This window comes from Prunus avium, chromosome 5 (genome assembly GCF_965620075.1).
Source record: "Prunus avium chromosome 5, drPruAviu1.hap1.1, whole genome shotgun sequence".
NCBI lineage: Eukaryota > Viridiplantae > Streptophyta > Magnoliopsida > Rosales > Rosaceae > Prunus > Prunus avium.
Window position 1 is genome coordinate 27213261 of NC_142288.1, and position 25089 is coordinate 27238349.

General features: G+C 38.4%; 5 protein-coding genes across 6 annotated transcripts in view; 2 read left to right on the forward strand and 3 right to left on the reverse strand.

The window, feature by feature from the left end:
* Nucleotides 1-1051: 1051 nt before the first annotated feature.
* On the forward strand, nucleotides 1052-7271 carry LOC110752028 (ATPase 11, plasma membrane-type). Of its 2 annotated transcripts, XM_021952606.2 has the most exons (22): nucleotides 1054-1268; nucleotides 1443-1541; nucleotides 1635-1754; nucleotides 1854-1952; nucleotides 2056-2193; nucleotides 2426-2560; nucleotides 2678-2857; nucleotides 2945-3151; nucleotides 3236-3355; nucleotides 3452-3571; nucleotides 3741-3863; nucleotides 3965-4069; nucleotides 4160-4304; nucleotides 4822-4986; nucleotides 5138-5376; nucleotides 5473-5505; nucleotides 5629-5710; nucleotides 5892-6052; nucleotides 6137-6322; nucleotides 6411-6593; nucleotides 6685-6863; nucleotides 6981-7271. In XM_021952606.2, exons 2-22 carry the CDS (start codon nucleotides 1488-1490, stop codon nucleotides 7075-7077), a joined length of 2871 nt encoding a protein of 956 aa, XP_021808298.1. In that variant the 5' UTR covers nucleotides 1054-1268; nucleotides 1443-1487; the 3' UTR covers nucleotides 7078-7271. The 2 variants fall into 2 exon arrangements, with proteins under 2 accessions (XP_088109967.1, XP_021808298.1); XM_088253841.1 differs by having other exon boundaries at nucleotides 1052-1268; nucleotides 5892-6322.
* A 994-nt stretch (nucleotides 7272-8265) lies between these two features.
* Nucleotides 8266-10932, reverse strand: LOC110752048 (protein NRT1/ PTR FAMILY 2.9-like). The gene is made up of 5 exons (XM_021952633.2): nucleotides 10820-10932; nucleotides 10602-10744; nucleotides 10214-10431; nucleotides 9478-10043; nucleotides 8266-9395 (listed from the first exon to the last, which is right to left on the reverse strand). Exons 2-5 carry the CDS (start codon nucleotides 10723-10725, stop codon nucleotides 8495-8497), a joined length of 1809 nt encoding a protein of 602 aa, XP_021808325.2. The 5' UTR covers nucleotides 10726-10744; nucleotides 10820-10932; the 3' UTR covers nucleotides 8266-8494.
* A 1881-nt stretch (nucleotides 10933-12813) lies between these two features.
* Nucleotides 12814-15410, reverse strand: LOC110752079 (protein NRT1/ PTR FAMILY 2.11-like). Its single transcript, XM_021952668.2, has 4 exons — nucleotides 15193-15410; nucleotides 14823-15040; nucleotides 14161-14714; nucleotides 12814-13967 (listed from the first exon to the last, which is right to left on the reverse strand). The coding sequence occupies exons 1-4, from the start codon at nucleotides 15314-15316 to the stop codon at nucleotides 13070-13072; spliced, it is 1794 nt and encodes a 597-aa protein (XP_021808360.2). The 5' UTR covers nucleotides 15317-15410; the 3' UTR covers nucleotides 12814-13069.
* A 1922-nt stretch (nucleotides 15411-17332) lies between these two features.
* Nucleotides 17333-19792, reverse strand: LOC110752045 (protein NRT1/ PTR FAMILY 2.8-like). The gene is made up of 3 exons (XM_021952630.2): nucleotides 19649-19792; nucleotides 19328-19545; nucleotides 17333-19098 (listed from the first exon to the last, which is right to left on the reverse strand). The coding sequence occupies exons 1-3, from the start codon at nucleotides 19755-19757 to the stop codon at nucleotides 17584-17586; spliced, it is 1842 nt and encodes a 613-aa protein (XP_021808322.2). The 5' UTR covers nucleotides 19758-19792; the 3' UTR covers nucleotides 17333-17583.
* A 3706-nt stretch (nucleotides 19793-23498) lies between these two features.
* Nucleotides 23499-25089, forward strand: part of LOC110752049 (ent-kaurenoic acid oxidase 1-like) — a 3042-nt gene continuing 1451 nt past the window's right edge. The window contains exons 1-4 of the mRNA XM_088253858.1: nucleotides 23499-23755; nucleotides 23866-24190; nucleotides 24385-24534; nucleotides 24635-24886. Coding sequence (XP_088109984.1) covers nucleotides 23511-23755; nucleotides 23866-24190; nucleotides 24385-24534; nucleotides 24635-24886 — 972 coding nt within the window. The 5' untranslated portion in view covers nucleotides 23499-23510. The remainder of the gene's footprint in view (nucleotides 23756-23865; nucleotides 24191-24384; nucleotides 24535-24634; nucleotides 24887-25089) is intronic.

Consider the following 25089-nt stretch of genomic DNA (forward strand, 5'->3'; position numbering starts at 1 on the left):
ACAAAATATCCAATATATACCACCATCATTTGAAACAAGTTTATTTTTATCACAAAAATAGAATGATAACGATATCTCACGTCTAATTGGTTCATACTTTTTCTTATGTTTCTTTTTCAACCAGTATTCTTTTATCCCATATGCTCCATCTTGCATGCGTATCATAAAAAAATACGCTTCACATTTCTTGTTTTAATAGTCTTTTGACTCGCACTTATGTGTTAATAGAGTATTGTTTTGTGCATTTGTCTTTCTAAAACAAAGTAATTGTGTTTCGAAATTCTTTCTCAAACGAGTAATTCTGAATTATTAAAACTATAATATATCATTGTCATGACCACTATGATTAAACCAAACAAGAGATGATGAGTTTTAATAATCATGAATTTACAGGAATACCAATATGGTACTTGCTTGTGATAATAGCAAACATTCGGATAACGTATATTTTAGGGAAACAATAAAAACTCGTGCAATCCATTTTATGAAATTTTGGGTAAGATTTTCCTTCTTGTAAATCGTTGGCAATGGATTAAACCAAAAGAAGTTTCTTTGCTGCTCACCAATCAGTCAGCAGTGAGTGAGAGAGCCAGGTAAAAGTTTCTGTAGCTGAAGGTAGAGAGTCATTTTCAACACTTTCACCAACAAAAGTTTGACTGCATTCATGCGACCCTTTCTCAGCTCCAAAGCGCACACAGCCTTTTCCACTGCTTTAACAAACGTTTTGATATAATTTGAAGATAAATAATCATTTTCAGATAGAAATTATAAAAGAAAATAAAAAGAAAATGGTAGGCCAATAACCTATGTGCACCAGAGCATGTGCAATTCATGATTCAATAGCTTTGGTTGGTTTGGTAGCCTCATGTATAAAAATATTATTTATTATAAAAGATAGACATAAGCTTTTTATTTTTTATTTTTGTTGTTGTTTCAATTTATATGTACCATTATTTAAAAAAGTTACAATGTCTTTTCTGATAGAATAAAGTTACAAACTTTTCAGTATTTAAGGTTGCCAAGTTACAAGTGGTTCATGAGTTAGAGGTTTTTAGGTAAAGAAAAATAATTTTCAGGGGCTCTTTAAGAATTTGACATTAAAAAAGAGAGAGTAGAAAAGGTTGTGACTGTTACTGACTGCCACTCTTATACTCTCTTTAGCGGTTCATCTTCTTGGTTCCTGCTTGCGTGTTCGGTGGAAGACGAGGGTCGTTCTCATTTTGGTTTCCCTACCATAATTGCTATCAAAGTCGAATTTTTGCAACTGGGTATTGCTTGTTTTCTCTGAAAATTCCACTCTTTTTTGGCTTTCAAGGTTCATTTTTTGTTATTTCAGGCCAGAAAAAGTTGGTTTTTTTCTTTCAGCAAAAGAGCAAAGGAGAAAAAGGTTCATGTTTTCTGGTTTGTTTTAAATGGGGCCTGATCTCTGAATGGTTTTGTAGAGATATAACGAAAAAAGTGAGGCCGTATTAGAGAGGAAGAGAGAGATGGCGGAGAAGCCTGAAGTATTGGACGCTGTGTTGAAGGAAACTGTGGATTTGGTAATTAGATCTGAGAAATTTGAAGCCTTTTTTGGTTGGTTCATCTGTTTTTTGGTTTTGTTTACAGGCTCTTTGTGAACTCTCTGAGTGCAGGAAAATATACCCATTGAGGAGGTCTTTGAGAATCTGAGATGTAGCAAAGAGGGCCTCAGCAGTGAGGCTGCTGAGGAAAGACTGACCATTTTTGGGCACAACAAGCTTGAAGAAAAGCAGGTTAACTTTCATGTTCACAGCCTCTTTTTCTAGTTATTTTGTAATTTACAAGCTGACCCTTTTGTGCTCACACAATTCCATGTTCTGGGTGTGTTTCAGGAGAGCAAATTTTTGAAGTTTTTGGGTTTTATGTGGAACCCTCTCTCGTGGGTTATGGAAGCTGCTGCTATAATGGCCATTGCTCTTGCAAATGGAGGAGTAAGCGCTCAGCTCTCTGGGTCACTGTTGCTAATTATCTGATTCTGCTTTTGTGCTTTTATTTATATTTTCATTGATTTTTACCATGATTATCTTTGTGCAGGGTAAGCCTCCCGACTGGCAAGATTTTGTGGGTATTATTACTCTCCTTGTCATCAATTCCACTATTAGTTTCATCGAGGAAAACAATGCCGGTAATGCGGCAGCAGCACTCATGGCTCGTCTTGCTCCAAAAGCCAAGGTATCAGATTGGCAACTTGTTATATTTTGATTTCTTAGGGTGGTGGGAATACTTGTTCTGTTATGGAAACTGAGTGATCCATGAGTTTCACATTAGTTTAGTTATCAGTTGTGGATTCAGTGGAATCTTAAGTGATTGTGTGAGTACTAGTACAAGTAGTCGTTTTCTTTGGTAATATAATGTTTGAATTTCTTTGTTGGTTTCATTTCTGACAAAAAGAAATATTTGAAAGGTCCTTCGAGATGGAAGGTGGAATGAGCAAGATGCTGCGGTTCTAGTACCTGGTGACATAATCAGTATTAAGCTTGGTGATATTGTTCCAGCTGATGCTCGTCTACTTGAAGGGGATCCTCTGAAAATTGACCAGGTTGATCTGCGATTAGAACTATATTGTTTATTATTATATTAAGTTTAGAAGCATATGCATGGTGAGTCGTGGAAAATCTTGGCTGTTTTTCTTAAGTTTCTTTTTGGGGCTTTGCAGTCTGCACTCACAGGCGAGTCCCTTCCGGTGACAAAAAGCCCAGGGGATGGTGTGTACTCTGGTTCAACTTGCAAACAAGGAGAGATTGAAGCAGTGGTCATTGCCACTGGTGTCCATACCTTCTTCGGGAAAGCTGCTCACCTTGTTGATAGCACTAATCAAGTGGGCCACTTCCAAAAGGCAGGGGAGCAATAGTTTTATATATTTCTTTTATTTAGGACTTTGTATGCTGTGGCTTTATTGATTCTGAATTCATTTCATTCTTAGGTCTTGACTGCAATTGGGAATTTCTGCATATGTTCCATTGCTGTGGGGATGGTAATAGAGATAATTGTCATGTACCCGATACAAGACCGAGACTATCGTCCTGGAATTGACAACTTGCTTGTGCTTCTCATTGGTGGAATTCCAATTGCAATGCCCACAGTTCTGTCAGTGACAATGGCTATTGGGTCTCATAGATTATCACAGCAGGTTGGCCTGATTCCTTGTAATGCTACGATTCTGTGTGGTATAAGGTGTTTGGTTGTACATGATTAAGTCTGTTAATGACTGCAGGGAGCTATTACAAAGAGAATGACAGCAATTGAAGAGATGGCAGGAATGGATGTCCTTTGCAGTGACAAGACTGGAACTCTAACATTAAATAAACTTACTGTTGACAAAAATCTTATTGAGGTTGTTTAGGAGATATGCTGCTTACTGGCTACTGGAAATTCTTTTTCCTCAATGAATATACTTGTTTGAATGTGCCCCTGATTTTTAAATTTGTAGGTCTTTGCAAAAGGAGTGGATCCAGATACTGTTGTGCTGATGGCAGCTCGAGCCTCCAGAGTGGAGAATCAAGATGCAATAGATACTGCTATAGTTGGGATGCTCGCTGATCCTAAGGAGGTGATTACATCTTTATATGGGATCGTGCTGCTTTCATATAGCTGTGAAGTTCTTTAGGCGGATTTTACCACTTTTGGTTTTTAAGTTTGAATAATTTCTGAAGTACATTTGTTATACGTGTGCTACTATCTCTTTTACATATTCCATTTCTTTTCATTTCTGTGAAAAGGCACGTGCTGGTGTTCAAGAATTACACTTCCTTCCTTTCAACCCTACTGATAAACGAACTGCATTAACGTATCTTGACCGTGATGGTAAAATGCATAGAGTTAGCAAAGGTGCACCAGAGCAGGTAAATTGTCCTTCACTTTATGTCCTTATCCCCCCCCCCCCCCCCCCCCCTTTGTTTCCCCAAGATTATATCCTAATTCCTGTCTGCAATTTTCTTGTTAGATTCTAAATCTTGCCCACAATAAGTCAGACATTGAGCGTAGAGTTCATGCTGTTATTGATAAGTTTGCTGAGCGAGGTTTACGATCTCTTGCAGTAGCATACCAGGTTAGTGAATTTCTAATGTTTTATCTTTTGGTTGTTGTTCTAGTTTAAACTTAAATTTTTTTTTTAAGACATTTCCTTCATTTTATGCAGGAAGTTCCAGAAGGAAGGAAAGAGAGTGCTGGAAGCCCATGGCAGTTTGTTGGCCTAATGCCACTCTTTGACCCACCTAGGCATGACAGTGCAGAGACAATAAGGAGGGCTTTAGATCTTGGTGTAAATGTGAAGATGATTACAGGTGTGTTCTTTATTGTAGGTTAGATTAGTATTGTTTCTGCTTATGGGAAATCTAAAGGAGTCTTAATAATGCTCTATTGAATCTAACAAATCATGAGCAATCCAAGTGGATGTTTTCAATTCACAACCTCTTGCTCCTATTTAGTTAAGCCTTGATATTCTACTTAATGTATCCTTGGAGTGATTTGTCATGGATGCTGCACCAAGTGCATGTTTTACTTGATGTTGTGAACACTGGTGACATCGGTGTATTAATGTAATGTTATTTTTGGAGACAGAAAGGAAAGTTTTGACCTTTAATAACATAGATGTCATATGACTTGACACTGAAGGAAATGGGTAGAAGTTGGCTTTTGTTATTTTGCATAAATAATTTATTAATCAGAGTCTCCAATACTGCTAGTATGTAATCAGTTATCTCCTTCCGCCCCACCTTTCAGCACAATAGAAAAATGATGAATGATGATATTAAGTACTTTGTTAATGTTGCCATCTTGCTCAACCTTGTATTTTCTCAGGGGATCAACTGGCCATAGGAAAGGAAACTGGACGTCGCTTGGGGATGGGAACCAACATGTATCCTTCATCTGCTTTGCTAGGACAGGACAAGGATGAGTCGATTGTTGCTTTACCGATTGACGAGCTGATAGAAAAAGCTGACGGCTTTGCTGGTGTTTTCCCAGGTATGCTTCTTCCCTTGCCCATTGTTGGGAAAAGCTCAAGCATGTACCAAAATATCATACTTGAGAAAAGGTTTTAAGTTTCTCTTGGTTTCCAGAACATGGTTTCAGTTCTCTTGCCTATATTGACTGGATTAATATTGTATTGGTTCAGAGCACAAATACGAGATTGTGAAACGCTTGCAAGCTAGGAAACATATCTGTGGAATGACTGGTGATGGAGTTAATGATGCTCCTGCCCTCAAAAAAGCTGATATTGGTATAGCTGTTGCTGATGCAACAGATGCAGCTCGCAGTGCTTCTGATATTGTGCTAACTGAACCTGGCCTTAGTGTCATAATTAGTGCTGTTTTGACCAGTCGGGCAATCTTCCAGAGGATGAAAAATTACACAGTAAGCTTTAGCTTCTTATGTAGCATATTATTCTTGTGATTAAGAGTCGTCCTCATTAGCAGTAAAGTGACAAATTCTTGTTGTTTATGTTGGCAGATATATGCTGTTTCCATCACAATTCGTATTGTGGTAAGTTAATGGTTCTTTGGTTTGATTCATGTAGACGGCATCTTTGCATATTTATTCAATTAAATTTCTTGTATTATGCAGTATAGTATTTTCTCACTTTTCTGATTCTTATTATGTTGGCAGCTTGGTTTCATGTTGCTCGCCCTCATATGGAAGTTTGATTTTCCACCTTTCATGGTGCTTATTATTGCCATCCTCAATGATGGTTTGTTCTTTCTTTCCCTGTTCAAAATCTCTCTCTCTCTAGCTCTATGTTTTATAGCTATTTGGTCAACGGTGTTGCTGAAACACGTTGCACTTTTTTAGCGCTGTAAAGTGTGTTTTTCCTTTATTGTCAATTCATGTGTCAGTACCTGCAGCAACTTATTAACTATATGACCTTTTAGGCACTATCATGACGATATCAAAGGATAGGGTTAAACCATCTCCTCTGCCAGATAGCTGGAAGCTGGCTGAGATTTTTGCAACTGGAGTTGTGCTTGGTAGTTACTTGGCAATAATGACTGTGATATTCTTTTGGGCAGCATACAAAACAGACTTCTTCCCAGTAAGATGCTCTGCCTTGTCAGTTAGGGCTGCTTGTCATCTCTTGTTAATTGATTACTTAATTTCTGCCCCATTATTGTTTCAGAGAGTATTTGGGGTGTCAACCCTTGAGAAAACAGCTAATGATGACTTCCGGAAGCTTGCCTCTGCTATATATCTACAAGTGAGCATTATCAGTCAGGCCCTCATATTTGTTACTCGGTCTCGAAGTTGGTCGTTTGTTGAGCGTCCTGGATTGTTGCTTGTGGTGGCTTTTGTGATAGCTCAGCTGGTGAGTCAATTGTGCAATCATCTCATTTCATGTTCATTTCTATTCATTTAAACGGAATACTGAGCTTTTGATCTTCCATTTCGAGCAGATTGCCACCTTGATTGCAGTCTATGCAAATTGGAGTTTTGCTGCCATTGAAGGGATTGGATGGGGTTGGGCTGGGGTGATCTGGCTTTATAACCTCGTCTTCTATTTCCCTCTGGATATCATAAAATTCATGATACGCTATGCGCTGAGTGGGAAGGCTTGGGATCTTCTCATTGAGCAAAGGGTATGAATTGAATTTGGCTTGCTTACCTGGCTGGTTTACTTGATCAGGGAATTTCCCGTGAACTGTGTTGACGGATTCTTTTGTTTTCTAGATTGCTTTCACAAGGCAAAAGGATTTTGGAAAGGAACAGCGTGAGCTTCAATGGGCACATGCACAAAGAACATTGCATGGGTTGCAACCACCTGATACCAAGATGTTTACAGAACGCACACATTTCACAGAACTCAATCAGATGGCTGAAGAAGCCAAAAGAAGAGCTGAGATTGCAAGGTGAGCTGCAATATCCTTTCGTTTCATTGTGATCCAAGATTCATAGTTTAAACTTTCTTGGAAATTTTGCTTTAATTTTCTTTGTGAATCACTAACCACAAGTTCACCTTCTTGTAGGTTGAGGGAGCTCCACACACTGAAAGGTCACGTAGAATCAGTGGTGAGATTGAAGGGACTTGACATCGACACAATTCAGCAAGCATACACAGTTTAAGGGAGACATAATTTATTTACTTGCTATACTGTATAAGATGATGATGATGATGATGATTCCTCCTAGTGTGCTGAGAGTAAAGACGTGTACTCAGCATGTTGTGAGTAACCTTCGGTAGACAGTCATTTTAAATTTGCTACTGGTGCTTTCAGTTTTTGGCATGTAAAATGAGTGCTGCAATCAGCTGTTTTCTACTTTTTCCTCCCCCTCTGCCCCCTTCCCTCTTGCGTCAAGTCTCACATGACCAGGGGACACGTAAACGGAAATAAACTGCTCCTCAAGTAATCGAAACCATTCATGAAATGTTCACATACATTCAATGGGTTTATAAAGAAGGCTAAAATGCATTTCTGGTTATTGTGGTTTACCTCAATTTCAAATTTGGTCACTGATTAATGGTGATAAGTTGGAAGAAAAGGGGCCTCAATGGAGTTGAGAATTCTGATGAAGTATAAAATTTGATTAAATTCATCCCAACAAAATGGTTGTACTGAAATTTGGTTTGATTGCTGGCCCTTGTGGGCAAACAGCTTGTGGACTCTAAAATTGACAATGTTTAACGAAGAAGGCGAAAAATTGAATGAGGAGCATAACACACTGATATGACAGAAGAATGAAGAAAAGTACTTAATGTCATTTAATGGGTTTTTTCATAATTAATATATTTTAGAAATAGTTATAAAAAAAATATATATTTTAGAAATCTAGCATGTAAGAGCATCCACAGTGGAGGGGTGTATGTGAGGGTGTATGTTAAATATACACCCTTTGTCACCGGAATCGTCTCCAATGGGGAGATGTAAAGGGATGTAAATATACATCACCACCATGAGATGTAAAATAAAATGTATATTTACATATATTTTTACATCCCTTACAGGCGGGACCCATCCGAGAAAAGAGAAGAAAAATGAAGAAAAGTCAACATAAAAGGCTGGGACCCATGGCTACAGTAATTGCTGGAAAAAAAAATTCACATGTTGTTTGCTCATTTGTGGTTTTCATGCTCCCCCAATGTTTTTGGATGAAATCATATCTTCTCCGAATTTAAATATTTTTAGATATATTTGTTTGAAAAATTAAAATTAACCTAATACAAATAAAATTAATTTTATAAAGTAAACATAAAATACAAATTTAACACAAAAATGAATTAAGACAAACAAAACAATTATACATCTTATCTTTTACATCTTTTCCCATTGGAGCAAAAAACGTATTTACACCCCCTGGAGGTGTAAAGGGGATGTAAAAGTGGCTTTACACCCCCACTGTGGATGCTCTAAGCCTTTGTTCCCAGACATGGATTCTTGATACCTATATAGCCTAATGCTGTCTCAAATTCTTAAGCACTTTCAATGTAAAACGTATACAAGGATCAGTTGCTATAGCATATCATGAACTAATGTGATAACTTCTAAGCTTTATCAACCAGCAGTTTTTCCCTCACCAGTTCAACTTCAACTCCAAGGGCATTGTTGTTCTCAGAACCCTTGTACTTGTACCAATTTGCACAAACTAAAAAGTAGCCCAAATTAATGGCTCCTAGAGCAGCAATCAAGTAATAGAAGTAGTCCAATCTCCCCTTGTTTAGATCTTCTGGCAGCCAATTTCCAGTTGCAGCCCCCTCAGTCGTCAGGTGAACTACCGCAATTAACAAACTGCTTAAGTAACTTGAACCCGCTATTCCACAAAAGAAGAGAGACCCTGCAATGCTTCTCATGTTTTCAGGGAACTGCTTGTAGTAGAACTCGATTTGACCAACGGTGGTAAATGCGTCAGCAAGTCCAGCAATTGAGAGCTGAGGGATCAACCAAAAGCCTGACATGGAAGAAATGGCACCCTTTGGTCCTGGAATCGGTTTAGTTAGAGCTATAGTCCTTCGGCGTTCTTCAACAAATGCAGATACTATCATGCAGATAACAGTGAGAAACATGCCAATTCCTATCCTCTGCAAGAGAGTGATGCCGCCTTCTTTTCCTGTGAGCCTTTGGAGGAATGGGACAACAAGTTGGTCATAGATTGGTATCCAAATGGTCATGCTCAGCATCAAGAAGACAGAGTAGGATGCAGGTGGGATGTCGAAATTGGTGTTTCCAAGGCGTCTATCGGATTGAATGGCTTGAAAGACAACGTAGGTTTGCAGCTGGACTATTGCAACATTGCATACGAGAGCTGCAGCCCATATTGGTAAAACTCTCTGCAGGCATTTCAATTCTTCCACTTGCTGCATGCTGCAGAGTCTCCAAGGATTAGCTGCTGATCCATCCGGGAGTATTTCGTCTTGGGGTGTAAGAATTGCTGCTTTGTCAAGGCATCTGAGAAGTGACAACATGTAAACTGGCACATGATAGCCAAAAAAAAGAAGAAAAGCATGAAACTGAAACATAACAAAATTACCTGAACTGATTTGTGTAAGGAAGCTTGGAGTTGATAGAATTGGGAGGCATATAAATAAACATGCAGAGCCATGGTTGCTCTGGCTCTGATAGTTTCAAATGCCTTTTCTTAATAGCAACCACTATGACCTGTGCTAGACTTGTAATTGGGCTGCCTGTGGCTTTCACTTTCACATACATTTTTGAACCCATAAAGAAGAGGGCACATGATATTAACATTAGAATGGGTGGAATGCCAAACCCAAGAGCCCAGCTTATCTTTGATTGAACATAGACAATGAGGGTCAAAGCTACCATCTGTGCAAAAGTGAAGGTGAAGAAGTACCAATTGAAGAAGCTGTTGATGCCTCTTTTCCCAGATTCTGTTTTGGGGTTGAATTGGTCAGCTCCAAATGCCAAGTTACATGGCCTGATGCCTGCAGCTCCTACTACTAGTAGTGCAAAACCAGTTAGTAAAAATGCCATCTGCCCAGCTGTTGGCCCTTTACATGTTTCTCCTTCTTCTGCTTTGCAATGAGGAGGATGCAGCTTCTTGAACAATACTGTAAGATCTATCAGCAACAGCCCCTTTAAGAAGAAGAAAAAAGCAGCAAATTAATCATAGAATTAATGTACATTTGGAGCTAATAAGGGTTCATGAGGTACTTAAAAGTAATTTGATCTTCTTCTTGGTGCAAATGCAGTTCATATACTATACATGCGAGAGTATGGAGAATAGTAGATTGTGATTCAAGTACCAAAAAAGAAGCGAATGAAGAAAAACCCAGAGTCTTATAACGACCGAAATAAGTGTCGGAAGCGAAAGCTCCGAGCAAGGTAGCGAAGTTGGTGGTGCCATTGAAGATGATGAGCATAGTTGCAGCTGTGATCTTCTTCATGTTGAAGACACTAATGAGATAGACCAAGAGGTTGGACAAGGTGCCAATGGCTCCCAGCTTCTCAAATGTTTCATTTCCTGAAAATGTTAATGTAATGCAGATGGTTCACTCAGAAACAACTTGAAAAAAAAAAATTCAGAAAAAAAAATCATGGTTAAAACGGGAGCAGAGAAGAAGAAAACATATGCATGAAAATGAAAAAGAAAAAAAAAAAAAGAAGAAAAGCAAACTCCTTCCTTTCTCTCACCTATTACAAATGGCATTGCTTTCCATCCTCTGTAGTTAACTGGCTCCTCAGTTCTAGAACTATTACCTATCTCAGTCTTCTCCATGCCATCATCTCTCTCATTCTTCTCCATGATCTCTCTCATTTTCAAAGCAGGAACAGAGCTAGCAAGAGGCAAAATAATTCAGACCAAAAAGACAAAAATAAAAAGTAGGATCAGATAGTCATCCCGACTTTACCTGTGCACACGATTAGTTTACTTCTTACCAGATCCTAGTCCTCTGTGTCTTGAAAGTTGTGCTGGTTTGAGGTATATTTATTTACACATGCGCTTGCTTACTGTTAGTGAGATTTAGTTGGACCAATAAGTTGTCATGGTAGACTGTCAGTCCACTGACTATATATGGCATGGATGAACGTTATTCTTGAACGAACAACTTCAATAAATATCATACACAATCTCTATATTTAATGTCATGTTTGGTTATTGTTGTTTATATCTATACCTTATATATATATTCCAGGTGCTTCTTACAGAAATAATTTTGATCTATCTTGTATCACTTATAAACGAGGCATATATATATTGAAATCGGTTAATTTTGAACACGGATTGTGATGCAAGAACAAATCAACTATAAACTAATATTATTCCGGATTATATATTAGTTCAGAACTTGTTTAGCATGCTGCTTACCCATTGACTGGATCTATATTGTTAAGAAATTTAAAATAAGAAATCAAACCTTGCAAACAAGTTAATTAATTTCATTTCCTTAGATGAATGAATTGCTTATTGTTATTAGTGATGCATGATGAGATTGGTTGTAAATCAACCTTCATGAATATGCTAATTTTGGTTATGGATAATATTGGAACATGATGGAGAATTCTACCAAAGAGAAATAAAAATGGGTAGATGGGTGGAAGAATTTTTAGCCATCAAATATTAATTGACAAATCCAAAACAAGAATTCAACCATGAAACCAAGTTAATTACTTTCATTTGCATGCCCACAGTAAAAGTCTGCAGAAATTTAATGGATTTTTATGACTGATTGGTTTATGGTACTGTGCAGGTCTGAATGCAAGTTGTAAATCTATTATAGACTAGGTACTGTGAGAAAAAAGAAATTGACCTCTTAAGAATATATAGTACATCTACAATAGGGTTTTGCAGAGAGTGGCCTCATTCCAGTGGTTTTGCACTCATACTTGGCATCTGCCCCATCGTTTTCTCATTCCAGAAAAATACATTTCTGACAATAATAAATTATAGTAGGCAATTGTATACATATTTACAAAGAATATTTACTCTACTGATCAGTAGGCAAAAGAAAATAAAACTTACTAATAAATATCAAGTCTACGCAGATTTCAATTTTGCTAACCATTCCATTCCTGTACATTTAATGAATATCCGATGAATGTATACTCGTTAGTTGGTCAGAGCAGTGAGATGTTCTCCTCACACCCAAATTCGAATCCCCTCCTGGTAACTTAGATTTTTTTTATTATAAGCTTTTTAATTATTGAGTCATTGATTTCTAGTTTGTAATGATGTAATTGGGTTTCACAACGGGACAACCAAAAGGAGAAGCAAACGAAGAACATTTAGTCTTCCTAGCTATACATTTTCTCTTGCTTTACTCTCTCTTCTAAGTTTTTCTTAATTCTTGATTTCGGTGTTGAATGGTTGATAGCCAAATGCACCCAACTACCTTACAAGAGATGAGTGGCATGAGTCAACACGTACCGAACGTCATGCAATTTTATCCCCAAATAAAAAAATGTGGTTCCCATGCATTATTGTTTTGGTCATCAATCATTTTCTTCAATATTGATCGATCGCCGCAGGCATTTGTGTCCTTGTTCCTTTGTTTAGTTCAATTATTTATATTATAATAAAGCCACTGGTTGCGGTGGGTACTTCATCTCAAATGTTCACACAGCATCGTCGAGCATGGACCTTTCATTTTCTTTCATAATAATGGAGTTGGCTTTTCTTCAAGTGGCCACGCCTTGCTTTGCGTTTTTCTTTTGGACTCAATTTCGATTTTTCTTTCGGTAAATTAACATATCTTGATTCTATTTTTAAAAGGAAAATACTTTCAAATAAGACAGTTCTTATTTGAAAGTAAATGAACTCTTATTATCCTTGTCAATCACATATCAAACATTTATAACTTATGATAGAGGGTTGGACTTGGAGATAGAGGTAGAGCTCAACTAGTTCACCACTCGCAAATCTGATCAATCTCATTTATCAACAAGAAAACACATTGTAATTATATCATCTGAACATGAGTCATGTTCTCATATCTTTGTTTTTTGGTGTGTCGTAAAAACTCTTGCATACAACAAGTGTATATAATGTCTTTCATAATAACCTGTCACATGACCGATACATGACAGGCAAGCTGTAACATGGACATAGATTGAGAACTTGATTTTAAATCATGTAGCTAAGCTGGGTATGATCTTGTCTATCAAACAAGATGTTTCTGAGATTGCATATTTTCCATCCCAACTTCAGAGGCACTGTCGTCACTTCCTTTGTACTTAAACCACCTAGAAAGAACAATGAAATAGCCAAAATTCAAAACCTCCAATGCAGCAACCATATAGTAAAAGTAATCCAACTTCCCCTTGTTAAGATCTTCAGGCAACCAATCCCCCATTGAAGAACCTTTACTGGTATGGTGGACTATTGACACCAAACCACTACTAAAGTAATTTGACATTGCCATGCCAACAAACAAAAAAGAACCCCCAATGCTTCTCATGTTTTCTGGGACTTGCTTGTAGTAGAACTCCACTTGGGCAATCACTGTAAATGCCTCAGAAAGTCCAATGAGTCCCAGTTGTGGGATGAACCAGAATCCAGACATGGAAGAAATTGCACCTCCTCTTTCTTCAATCCCAATGGGATGTGAGAGAGCCAAGCTTCTTCTCTTCTCTTCAACCACTGCAGATACTAGCATTGTTATTATAGCAAGAACCATGCCAAAGCCCATCTTCTGAAGTATTGTGATGCCTCCTTCTTTTCCTGTCATTCTTCTCAATGCTGGGACTATGAGCCTGTCATAGATTGGTATCCAGATTGTGAGGGCAAGCATGTTAAATGCTATATACGATGCGGCGGGGATCTTGAAGCCTGTGTTCCCAAGGCGCCTATCAGATTGCAGAGCTTGGAAGACTGGAAAAGTTTGCTGCTGGACCATAGCAACATAGTATATAATGGTTGAGGTCCAAATGGGAACCACTCTCAACAAGCACTTCACTTGTTCCACTTCCTGCAGGCTGCAGAGCTTCCATGGAGTTGCTGTTGATCCATCTAAGTTGATTTTGTCTTCATTGGTAATTATTGCAGCTTTGTCTAGGATTCTGAAAACATAGGTAATTTTTGGTTAGTCAAGCAGTAACCTTTATGATGATTCCAAACTTGAAAGGGCAGTGATGGACCGATACCGAATATCAATCTACAGTACCTAAATTGATACCCGTTACCAAACAGTCTTTTCTCGAGTCAGAGTTCACACAAAAACGAAAATGTTGTTAGCCATTATGGTTAAGTTACCTGAATTGATCAGTGTGGGCAATCTTGGAGTTGATAGAACCAGTTGGAACATAGTTGAAAAGAGAAACCCATGGCTGCTCCGGTAACTGCAACCGCCTCTTCTTGTGTGCAGCAACGGTAACTCTCACCGCACTTGTCAATGCACTGCCTTCTGGTTTCACTTTTACATAAATTCTTGAACCCATGAAGAACAGAATGCATGACAAGAGCATCATAAATGCAGGGATTGCCAGCCCCCAAGTCCAGCTCACATTGGATTGCACATAGACAATGATTGTCACGGACACCATCATGGCAAAAGTGAAGGTGAAGTAGTACCAATTGAAGAAGCTGTCGAGGCCCCGCTTTCCTGATTCGGTGTTGGGATTGAATTGGTCTGCACCAAAGGCTAAGTTGCAGGGTCTAATGCCACCAGCTCCCACAACAAGAAGTCCGAGGCCGCTGAACAGAAATGCCAGTTGCCATGGTGTTGCATCAGTGCATGAGGCATTGTGTCCACAGCTTGGGGGATGCAACTTTGAGACTGCTGCTGTTAGCGTTAGTATCAGCATTCCCTAAAGAATTTAACCCACCAAAAGAAGAAAAAAAGAATCAGACATAGCTCTAGTTGCATGGTTTTAGCTCATGTTGCATATAAAAGGAATTACGACTGCTATTAATACCAGGAAAGAAGCAACAGAAGCAAATCCCAGCGTCTTGTAACGGCCGAAATAGGTGTCACAGAGGAAGGCTCCTAGCAAGGTAGCAAAGTTGGTGGTGCCGTTGAACACATTGACAAGAGTTGTAGCTGTGATGCTTTTCATGTTGAACACTGTGGTGAGATAGACCAAGAGGTTTGATGAGGTTCCAATTGTTCCTAGCTTCTCAAAGGTCTCATTCCCTGCAGTTGGTTTTAACACATATTATTCAGGTCTGATCATACTGGAGAAGTAGAAATCAAAATCCTTGAAAAAGAAAATAATAGTGAACTAAATTAGTTCCCTGTTTCTTAGGCCACAAAAAAAAAAAAAAAAAAAGGTCCCTATTTCTTACCTATAACAAAGGGCATGGCTTTGATGCCCCTGTGCTTGACCTCAGGCTCATCTTTTGTCACAGCCTTGTCATTATTGTTCTTCTCCATGCTTGTTGTAATATGGAGCTCTTTTTCTCCTTCCATCTCTCTCTCTCTAACTAGTATACAAAGTGGAAATTAAAAGTGCCAAAAAATTGGAAGATGGCTAGCTAACTAGAGAAGTGATAAATTTCTGAATAAGCTTCCCACTTATATAAGCTATTCTTTGTGATAGGAAGATGATTTATCTCTCCACAGTGCCATTATTAACATTTGTCAAGTTGTGACAACAGTGTGAGGCTAACAAACGGACGTGTTATAAAGTCGTCAATTTTGACTCTCCGCCTCAACTAGAGTTGGGATCGACGGTGATGACGTTGCGAATTTGAACTCTTTGAAGTGGTTGATTTGCAGTTTTTGCCATTTGTTTTTTATTCGTGTGAATGGACGGTCTCACACGTTAATGTGAACACCAAGCCAAGCTCTCAATCAAACTGAGATAACTCTCAGTCACTTTCTTGTCTCAATCTGTAGGTTGCAAATGTTTAAACCCACACGTATATTTTGGTAAGTTGAGATACTGTGAAATGCTATTCATCTTAGTTTCTTTCAATATTTGTGAGTCATTTTGCCGAAGGACATGCAGTAGATTCAGTTAGATTTAGATTGTTAAGTATAGAAAACTGTTTTTCCCATTACCAAATTCAAGCCATAACCACATAGGAAAAGCCATAACCACAAGGAAAATGCTGCACATTGATGAAAATCTATTCGACAACAGAGCTTTACTAGAGTCTGATGAGGAAAGAGGACGAGAGTCGATAAGTGCTCTATTAGAGTCCAGCCTCCTGCCCGGGACTGGTCTAGCTGTAACCTTTACTATTAGAGCACTTCCAGCGTGCTTTTTCAACCCGGGCAGGAGCAAGTTCAGTCTGGGCAACAGTTGGGTCCCACGAGCCCAGGCAAGCCCACGGTCAAATTCAGCTCGAGCTGTTGTCTAGGCAAAATAACACAATGCTAATGTCATAATGACATCAGCAACCAAAAACAATTGAAAAAAATACCAAAAATTCCAGAATTTTTTTTGTTCTTTACTTCCCACACCAAAAACTCTATACAAATTCATCTCCTCATATTTCATGTGAATAATAATTGCCCTTGCCCTAGCCCATAGAAGTGGAAACAAAATTATCAAGACTGCCACTATTCATGTGAATAGTGATAGCCCTTGCCTTGCCTTTGCCCATAGGGGTGGAAGTGCTCTAATCGAGTCACCATAGCTGAGATATTCTAGTCCTTTCATCACAAGTTTTTTCACTTCAGGTAGTAAATTTTCCTCTTCTCAATGAGATTGGATGTCGTTACACATTGACTCATTTGTCTTTTTCCTTTGACTGGTAGGTTTTTGTTATTATTGAAGGAGACTAAATTCATAGTGCTCATTCTGACTTGAGGATATACCACAAAGGTCGGCCAACAACTTCCTTAACTTGGAACTTTCAACCAGCAAAGCCATTTTTAAACTTTCGAGTCCTTGTCAAGGGTTATCTCTTTGCTGCAGATTTTTCAGCAATTTAAGTATTATTACCTAATTATCTCTCTATTAAACTGTGAATAATCCAACCACGCACGTTTTGTTTGAAGTATAAATTTCTTGCAGAACTGTGCAAGAAAACACGTCTGCAATACAATCAGTTGACAAAGTCACAATAATTAGCAGCATGCGCATTTTTCCAGACTTTTGAGGTATGGGATTAGAATGCGTACGCTTTAGGTTTTAAAAACTCAAAACAGGCCTATTGTTAGTCCCACTTGAACATAAGAACAAAATCTGTGCGTGGACTATCCGTGTTAGACAATCGAAATGATTGAAATGTGTGTGTGGAATTCAAATGAATGGATATTTTTCTGACTGGATGTGTGTCCACATGTTTGTGTTGAAATTGAACAGTAGCCAACCACATGTTCTGTGCCAATAACATTGATTTTCTTTGATGATAGTGGGGAATTTAAATAATTATAGTAATTTATCATCCCAAAAAATGATTAAATACAGTGGAAATTTTACTGCACAATGGGCAAAATAATGATTTTGAATAATTAGTGTCCTTGTAAATATGTCTTGTCCTAACCCAAATGATATCATGATTTCCCTTTTTGCTCGAGGTTGTTCATGAATTAAACCTCATATGGGTGAGAAAAGAAACAGAAAGAGAAAGATCTGTGGTCTAGCAGCTCAACTTGATACTCTTCAGTTTTCATGCATACACTTCCCTAATTAACAAACAAAATAGCACAAATAATAGTACTTTCCATTTTCCATGTACATAGTTCTTAACTGAAAAAAAGAAGCAAAATTAATATAATTGGTGCTAAAGGGTCAGGTTAGCACTGCCATGGCCTTTCTCCTCATCCTTTGATGCACATTCGGACTGATCTCTTGAACCATGAAGAACTGGATTCTCTAACTGCATCTCCTTTCTCCCATTACCAGGTCTTCCAACTATCACGTAACGCCGAGCAAAGAAATTGAAGTACACAAGATTAAGAACCCCCAGGCCAGCAATGATGTAGTAGTAATAGTTCAGCCTATTCTGGTTAAGGTCATGACCACCCAGCCATGGAGATTTACCTTTCTTTTCAGTTGCCTTGTGGACTATATTGACTATCAAGGAGCCTATATAGCTTGAAATGGATAAGCTAAGAAAGAAGACTGCCCCAGCAATAGTCCTCATACTCTCCGGCATTTGCATGGTGAAAAATTCCATTATGGAAACAGCAGAAAATGCCTCAGTCAATCCTGATAAGAAAAATTGTGGCAAGAGCAATGCAAAGCTTGAGGGTGAGATGTATGATCCATGTCTCAAAGCCGATTTTCGACGATGTTCTTCAATGATCCCAGATACTAACATTGACACAATTGACAACATAATGCCAGTATTGATCCTCTGTTGCATTGTCAGTCTTTTGTTCCTCCTAGTACTCATTTTTTTGGCTAGAGGGAGGTAAATGCGCTCATAGAAGAAGATCCATATTGCAAGTGCAAGCATGGATATGATATTCATCCAACCTGGTGAGAATTTGAACTTGGGTCCAATGGATCTGTCCATTTGCAATGCTTGTAGGACCCCAAATGTGTTCTGTTGGTCCACGGACATGAAAGTTCCAATTGCTGTTATCCAAACTGGCAGAATTGCCACTAAGCACTTGAGTTGCTCAACTTGTTGGAGGCTACATAGTCTCCAACCACTCTTAGGCTTCCCTTGATTGTCCAATTCATCTGGGCTAGTTATTATAGCAGCTCTGTCAAGGAACCTAAACCTATTAGTGTGAGGGAGCTTCAAGATCATCTGTGTTTGATCAGATGCATTAGTAATTAAAGGAGGATCATAAAATGAGTGCTCGGAAGCCGGTCCAACGGGAACCCTGCATTTTCTACAGGAAGCTGTGATCACCTTTGCTATGTCTGAAAAGATGCTGCCTTGAGGCTTCAAGTAAATGTAAGTGTGTCGTCCAAACAAGAAAATCGATATGGAGGAAGCAAGGCAGACAGTGGGAATAACAAAGCCTATGGCCCAGCTGACATTAGTCTGAATGTACACAACTATGGTGAGGGCCACAACTAGAGCAACTGTGAAAGAGAAATACCACCAATTGAAAAAGCTTTCTAGTTGTGCTCTTCCTTTAGCTGTCTTGGTGTCAAATTGGTCAGCACCAAAGGCAATGTTGCAGGGCCTAATCCCTCCTGCTCCTATTGACAGCAATGCAAGAGCCAGGAAGAGAAAGCCCAGCTGCCAACTTTGGGGCTCAGGGCAATGGGGTGGCTCTTTGCAGGTGGAGGGTCTTAATTGATTTATACTTGCAGTAAGGGTCATGGCTCCCATACCCTGAAAAAAAAAGTGCGAACATACATACAAAGTTCATCATTTTTCTGATCTAAAGTGATCTAGAGTGACCGGAGATTTGTTCCCTTCTTCTAAGCACATGTTTAAAAGAAAAAGAGCCTAAAATTTATTGATGTTCCAAAAAATGGATGCTGTCAAATAGATTAATCCAGAGTTAGAACATGTCATTAGAAAAGAGAGAGAGAGAGAGAGAGAGATGAATGTTAATTACCAGGATAGATGATATGGAGCCCAAAAGGAGGGTACGAAACCTGCCCAGATAAGCATCAGAAACAAAAGCTCCTGCTAATGATGCAACATTGGATGAACCATTCCAAATATTAACCACATTTACCACAAATATACCACTCAAGTTGTATCTTGTGGTCAGGTACACTGTGATATTGGCTATCAAACTCATTGAAGCCAGCTTCTCGAACGACTCGTTTGCTTCAAATCAAGTTGAAAAAAAAAAAAATCCATCATCAGTCACATAAAAAAAGTTGAGTAACATGATTGTAAAATTTCGCATTAGTTGCAAAATGTTGTGTACCAAGAATGTATTTGATAGCTCTCCATCCTCCTGGTTTTCTTGCATTAGAAGAAGGTGGGTTTAGAGGAGGGTCTTGCCCTATTGAAGAAGAATCATTCACATTCTCCATCTCTCTCTCTCTCTCTCTCTCTCTCTCTCTCTCTCTCTCTCTCTCTCTCTCTCTTGCTCACCACTTTATCTTAAACCATATTAGCATGTTTTTGCTTCTCTCTTTAAGAGATAAGTTTTCTAAACTGGCTATGACTCGGTAGTTCTGCCTGCTTACTCGGACTAGCCCAAGATTTCAGCTCAGAAAATGGTTGGATTTTAAGTCAAAATTTGCAATTTGAGTCTTTGAAGTCTTAACGGATAGTTATGGTGAAATGGATGATTGATTACCAAAATGTGGAGCAGGTTGTTATGGGTGTGTGAAGACTTATGAGTTATGGCCATTGACTTGGATCCTAATTTTACGTACACATTATTTTCTCAGGAACTCACGCCCACACAGCACACACAACACATATATCATATATGCTAACAAACTACAGAAACGTGCATATGCACAATTTCTGCTTCTCCTAAGCCTTAGGTTTCTCAGAATCTTAACTGTTTGTAGTCAACGCACATCTGTGTGCTGTTGGGTTGGGCCTGACGTAAGATAGACCCATGCTGTTGCCTCCATAACTTCACCGATCCAATTGTTTTTAGGCTTATTTACTGATATGCCCACGTGGTTTGCTTATTCTAAACTTTCAACTCACTCAATTTTCCCACTATACTTACATTTTGTGTTTCATGTTATCTCATTTCGTTTATTTCTTCAGTAAAACTGTTAAATCGCTAATGTGGCATGTACATTTTAGTACTTTTAACTATTAATTTTTTTTAATCCAAATTAAATATAAACACCGTATTAAAGTGTTTAAATATTATATAAAAATTAAAATAAAATAAACAAAATCTTTCATAAATAAAGGAACCCAGCATAAAATAATAAATAAAATAAAATAACGTGGCATGCACCAATGATTCTCAACGGGTGGGAAAGCAATTAATTAATTATTTTTTTTTAAAGGCTTATTTATTGAAATGCCCGCATTATCTGTTAAAATTCGATATGAGTTTTTCTTTTTCGGAAACCATTAACTGATTTGGAGGATGGAATTTGTGAAGCAGTCAAGGAAGATCCCAAAGCTTCTGCAGTGCCATTATTGCCAGAAGGTGATGATTTAACTGATGATGCAAACAGAACACCTGTTTTTGGCAAAGGAAATCACCACTTACAGATTCAGCTACAAATACTCCCAGGGTGGCTATGAGGATTTCAAGGAAATCACCACTGGAAAAATGTAGCGACTTTGTGTTAGAATCTGCCCACAGGAGCACTCCAAATGATGCCGATTGTGATTCCATTTTGCACCGGTTGAAGAGACAGGTCCGGTTGGATCGGAAGTCGCTGATGGCTTTGTACACGGAGCTGGATGAAGAAAGAAGTGCTTTCAGCTGCACCAGCAAACTTTTAAAATATTCTATTTTAAGAGTATAGCCGCGCGGCTATACTGTTTAAATATGCTATTTATGGAGTATAGCCGCGCGGCTACACGTTCACAAAAATTTTATTTAAAACGTATAGCCGACCGGCTATACGTTGAAAATATACTATTTATATAGTAGAGCCGGCCGGCTATACCTTTACAATAGTCTATTTAAAGAGTATAGCCGCGCGGCTATACGTGTAAAATATTCTATTCATATAGTATAGCCGCGCGGCTATAACTCTAAAATATTCTATTTAAGCAGTATAACCGATCGGCTATACCGTTAAAATATTCTATTTATATTTTAGAGTATAGCCGACCGGCTATACTGTAAAAAATCATCTTAATTTTCCTGAAAAATCACCAGAGTGATTCTTAGGATTCGATATCTCCATACAAATCCTGAGAACTCTGATGATCCCGTGTGCTTTAACCTAGATAGATGGAGTGTAAGACTACGTTCTTGCACGAGACAGTTAGAACTTAATTGAAGATTTTTTTTTTGGTCAATTGAATTTCATAGAAACCTCAAAAACATAGGCAAGGAAAAACAAAGGGAAAGAAAACACCATAAACGAAACCAAGGTGGAAACAGGGCCACAGAGAACACACTAGGAACTCAGACACAGAAAACCTGTTTCCCACAGAAAAATCAAACAGTTGGGGGGCAAAGCAGGCCGTCAGACACCAACACACCTACTAGAGACGGTGGTGGTCTCTCGACCCAACACTCAGATTCTATGCTTGCTTTGCATCCCTTGGCTGCTTTGGTTAGGAGCTGTTGTGACCTTATGCAGCAGTTTCCCAGTTGTGCCCTTCAGCGTGTTTTTCGTGAGAAGAATGGTGTTGCTGACCAATTGGCTAATTGGAGTTATCAAGTAGATCTCGGGCTGTGCGTGTTTGAGAATACCCCTAGTTGGTTAAGTGCTTATCTTGTTGATGATTTGCTTGGAATTGTTCATTCTAGACTGGTCTGTTTAGACCAGTGTGTGTAGTCTGTTAAAAAAAGATGGCTAATGTGTGTACCCCCATTTCTTATAGGAATCAGCTAAGCCTGTAACTTTCCAAGTTCTTGGTGGTGGACCAAGAATATGTCGTGGAAACATGCTTGTTAAAATACAACTTGCAATCTTCTGCATCATTTATCTACAGGATCCAAGTACGAAAGTTTCACAAACAAAATTAGCTTTGAATTTTAATTATAATATATATAAGGCATTACTGAGTTTTATCGTAATGTAATTTTGAGATGGGAACTTGTCAATCCAGATGCAGAAATCATCCATCTTTCACACCCAACACCAGTTGATAGGGTTGAAATCACAATCAGCAAAATTTAAAAATAGAAATGCCTTTGTGTTTCATTTTTCATTTTTCATTTTTGGTTGTAATTAAGCACATGTCACATGCAAAATAGAACACCTCTTTGGATCACCATCCATCATAACATGCTTGTCAAGTATTCCAATCAGACAATATCTTCATGCTAAACTGGCCCAACATTGAGCTTATCGGTTCTAATTCTATAGCGTGGCTGTTCAAGGAAAGTTCCATAAAAGGATTAGAAGCTACGTACGTCACAAATGTAACAAGCAGGCCAGAGACTCTCGAGTCATGGGCTCATAAGGGTAGAGAGTCGAAGCATATGATGAAGCTAAAAAGGTCAAGTATTATTGGGTAATGTTAGGGAGACAATACATTTATGCACTCTTTCTTTAATACAGGCGGAATTCATTATATGATACGTTTGTCCTACATTAAAGATGTGGTACATAAATGTGATCTTCCTAGTACATAACGGTGTTTAATCGGATTGATTGATCTCGTCTCATGCATGTATGTGATTTACACATGCCATGTACTCAATTGAAAACTAATTCCCAATTCGAGCTACATAGATTTTGTAAGTTTTTTATCTTTACCCTTTGTCGGGAGAGCTAGTTTACAAGGAGATAGAGGTGAATGATTTCTCACCTGCATAACCCTTTAGCCAATGAAAGGGATTTTTACTTGGGACAACGACGAGGCCATTGATTTGATTATATGCTAAGCATAGATGATACCATGCGAGCATAATATTCTGTTTTGTATTTAAAAACTCAAACAAAATTGACCAAGTTTATAATACCTCCAATTTAATACGACACAAAATCAATTATAGCTACAGGTGACACCTACAAATAATAATTAAAGGGCGTGACCGACGCAAGGAATTTGTAGGTTTCCAGTGGGGTTGGTCTCCTTGTCTACTTGCTCATTCCTGGTAAGACGAATAATCAACTTGGGATCTACCAAAACTTTATATCCCAAAGAGACTTTGCTTAGCATATTTGTAGGGACACATGGATATTTCTAATGGGGAGTTGGTGGCCTTGGTTTGGGGAGGTTTGCCACTCTTGGGGTTGCTCTTGTGGTGGTGGAATGACCTTTGGTACGCGCTTCCTCTAAAACTCCGACATTCGCCTACCGGCGCTAAATTGCCACCAGGTCACATGGGACTTCCATTCTTAGGCGAAATACTCACATTCCTTTGGTATTTCAAAATTCTTCGTCGTCCAGATGATTTCATCAATGCTAAGCGAGCAAAGTACGATTTATTTCCATTCAATTTTTCCTCTATATGTACGTACAAAAACTAGTTGCATGATACGTAGTATTTGAATATTGATTATTATTGACAAATTAAGATTGGATCAGGTACGGCGATGGAGTGGGCATGTATAGAACACACCTCTTTGGATCACCGACTATCATAACATGTTTCCCAGGAGTCAACAAGTTTGTGTTCCAATCAGATGAGACATTCATCCCAGACTGGCCTAATGTGGACATTGTAGGTTCTAGTTCTATAGTGTCAGTTCATGGAAAGTCCCATACTCGACTTAGACGTTTTGTCGAAAATGTAATTAACCGACCCGACCCTCTACGTCGTATAGCTCAACGAGTCCAGCCTCGCATGGTGGCTGCACTTGAGTCATGGGCTCACAAGGGTCGATTCAAAGCATATGATGAAGCTAAAAAGGTAAACTATCAAAACACCAGAATTATATGATAATTAAGAGAAGAAGAAAAATTGATCAAATTATATCGATATTCTAAACTACATACCCTAACTATGTGGCGGGAACACTACCTTGATTAACTGGCATAATCCACATAAATTAAACGAGTTAACTATAAGTTATTAATTTGATGAGGTGTCATTTATAATGACAGGTAACATTTGAAAATATTGGAAACCTATTCGTGAGTTTGGAGCCAGGGCCTCTCCTAGATACCATTGACAACTTGTTTGATGGATTGGTCAAAGGAATCAGAGCTCATCCATTGAACATTCCTGGATCTGCTTATCACCATGCCCGTCAGGTTTGAATCTCTCAAAGTGTGTCTCTCTCTTTTTCTCTTTTTTTTTGGTTAAATATAATTCCACTAAGTAATTAAAAAGTATTGAATATGTACTTTGCAGTGTAGGAAGAAGCTTGAAGACATTTTCAGGGTGGAGCTAGAGAAGAAAAAAACCCAAAAGGAAGGAGTGACAAATGATCTAATGGATGGGCTTATGCAAATTAAGGACGATGAAGGCAATAGATTAAATGACCAAGAGGTGTTAGATAACATTGTCAGCATTGTTATTGCTGGATATTCATCCACTTCCCTCTCAAAAATGTGGGCTTTATATTATCTCGCCAAATACCCTAATGTCCTCCAAAAGCTTCGGGTACATATACTCTACTACTAACATATACAAGAACATGCAAAAATAAATTAATTATCTTCGGGCCCGTTTGATAACCATTTCAATTTTAGTTTTTAGTTTTTTTTTTTTTTATGGTAGAGTATAGAGGAAAGTGAGAGTGAGAATGGGAGTGAGGCTGAGATTGAGACAGAGAATGAGAGGAAAGGGTGGGAGGGAAAAGTAAC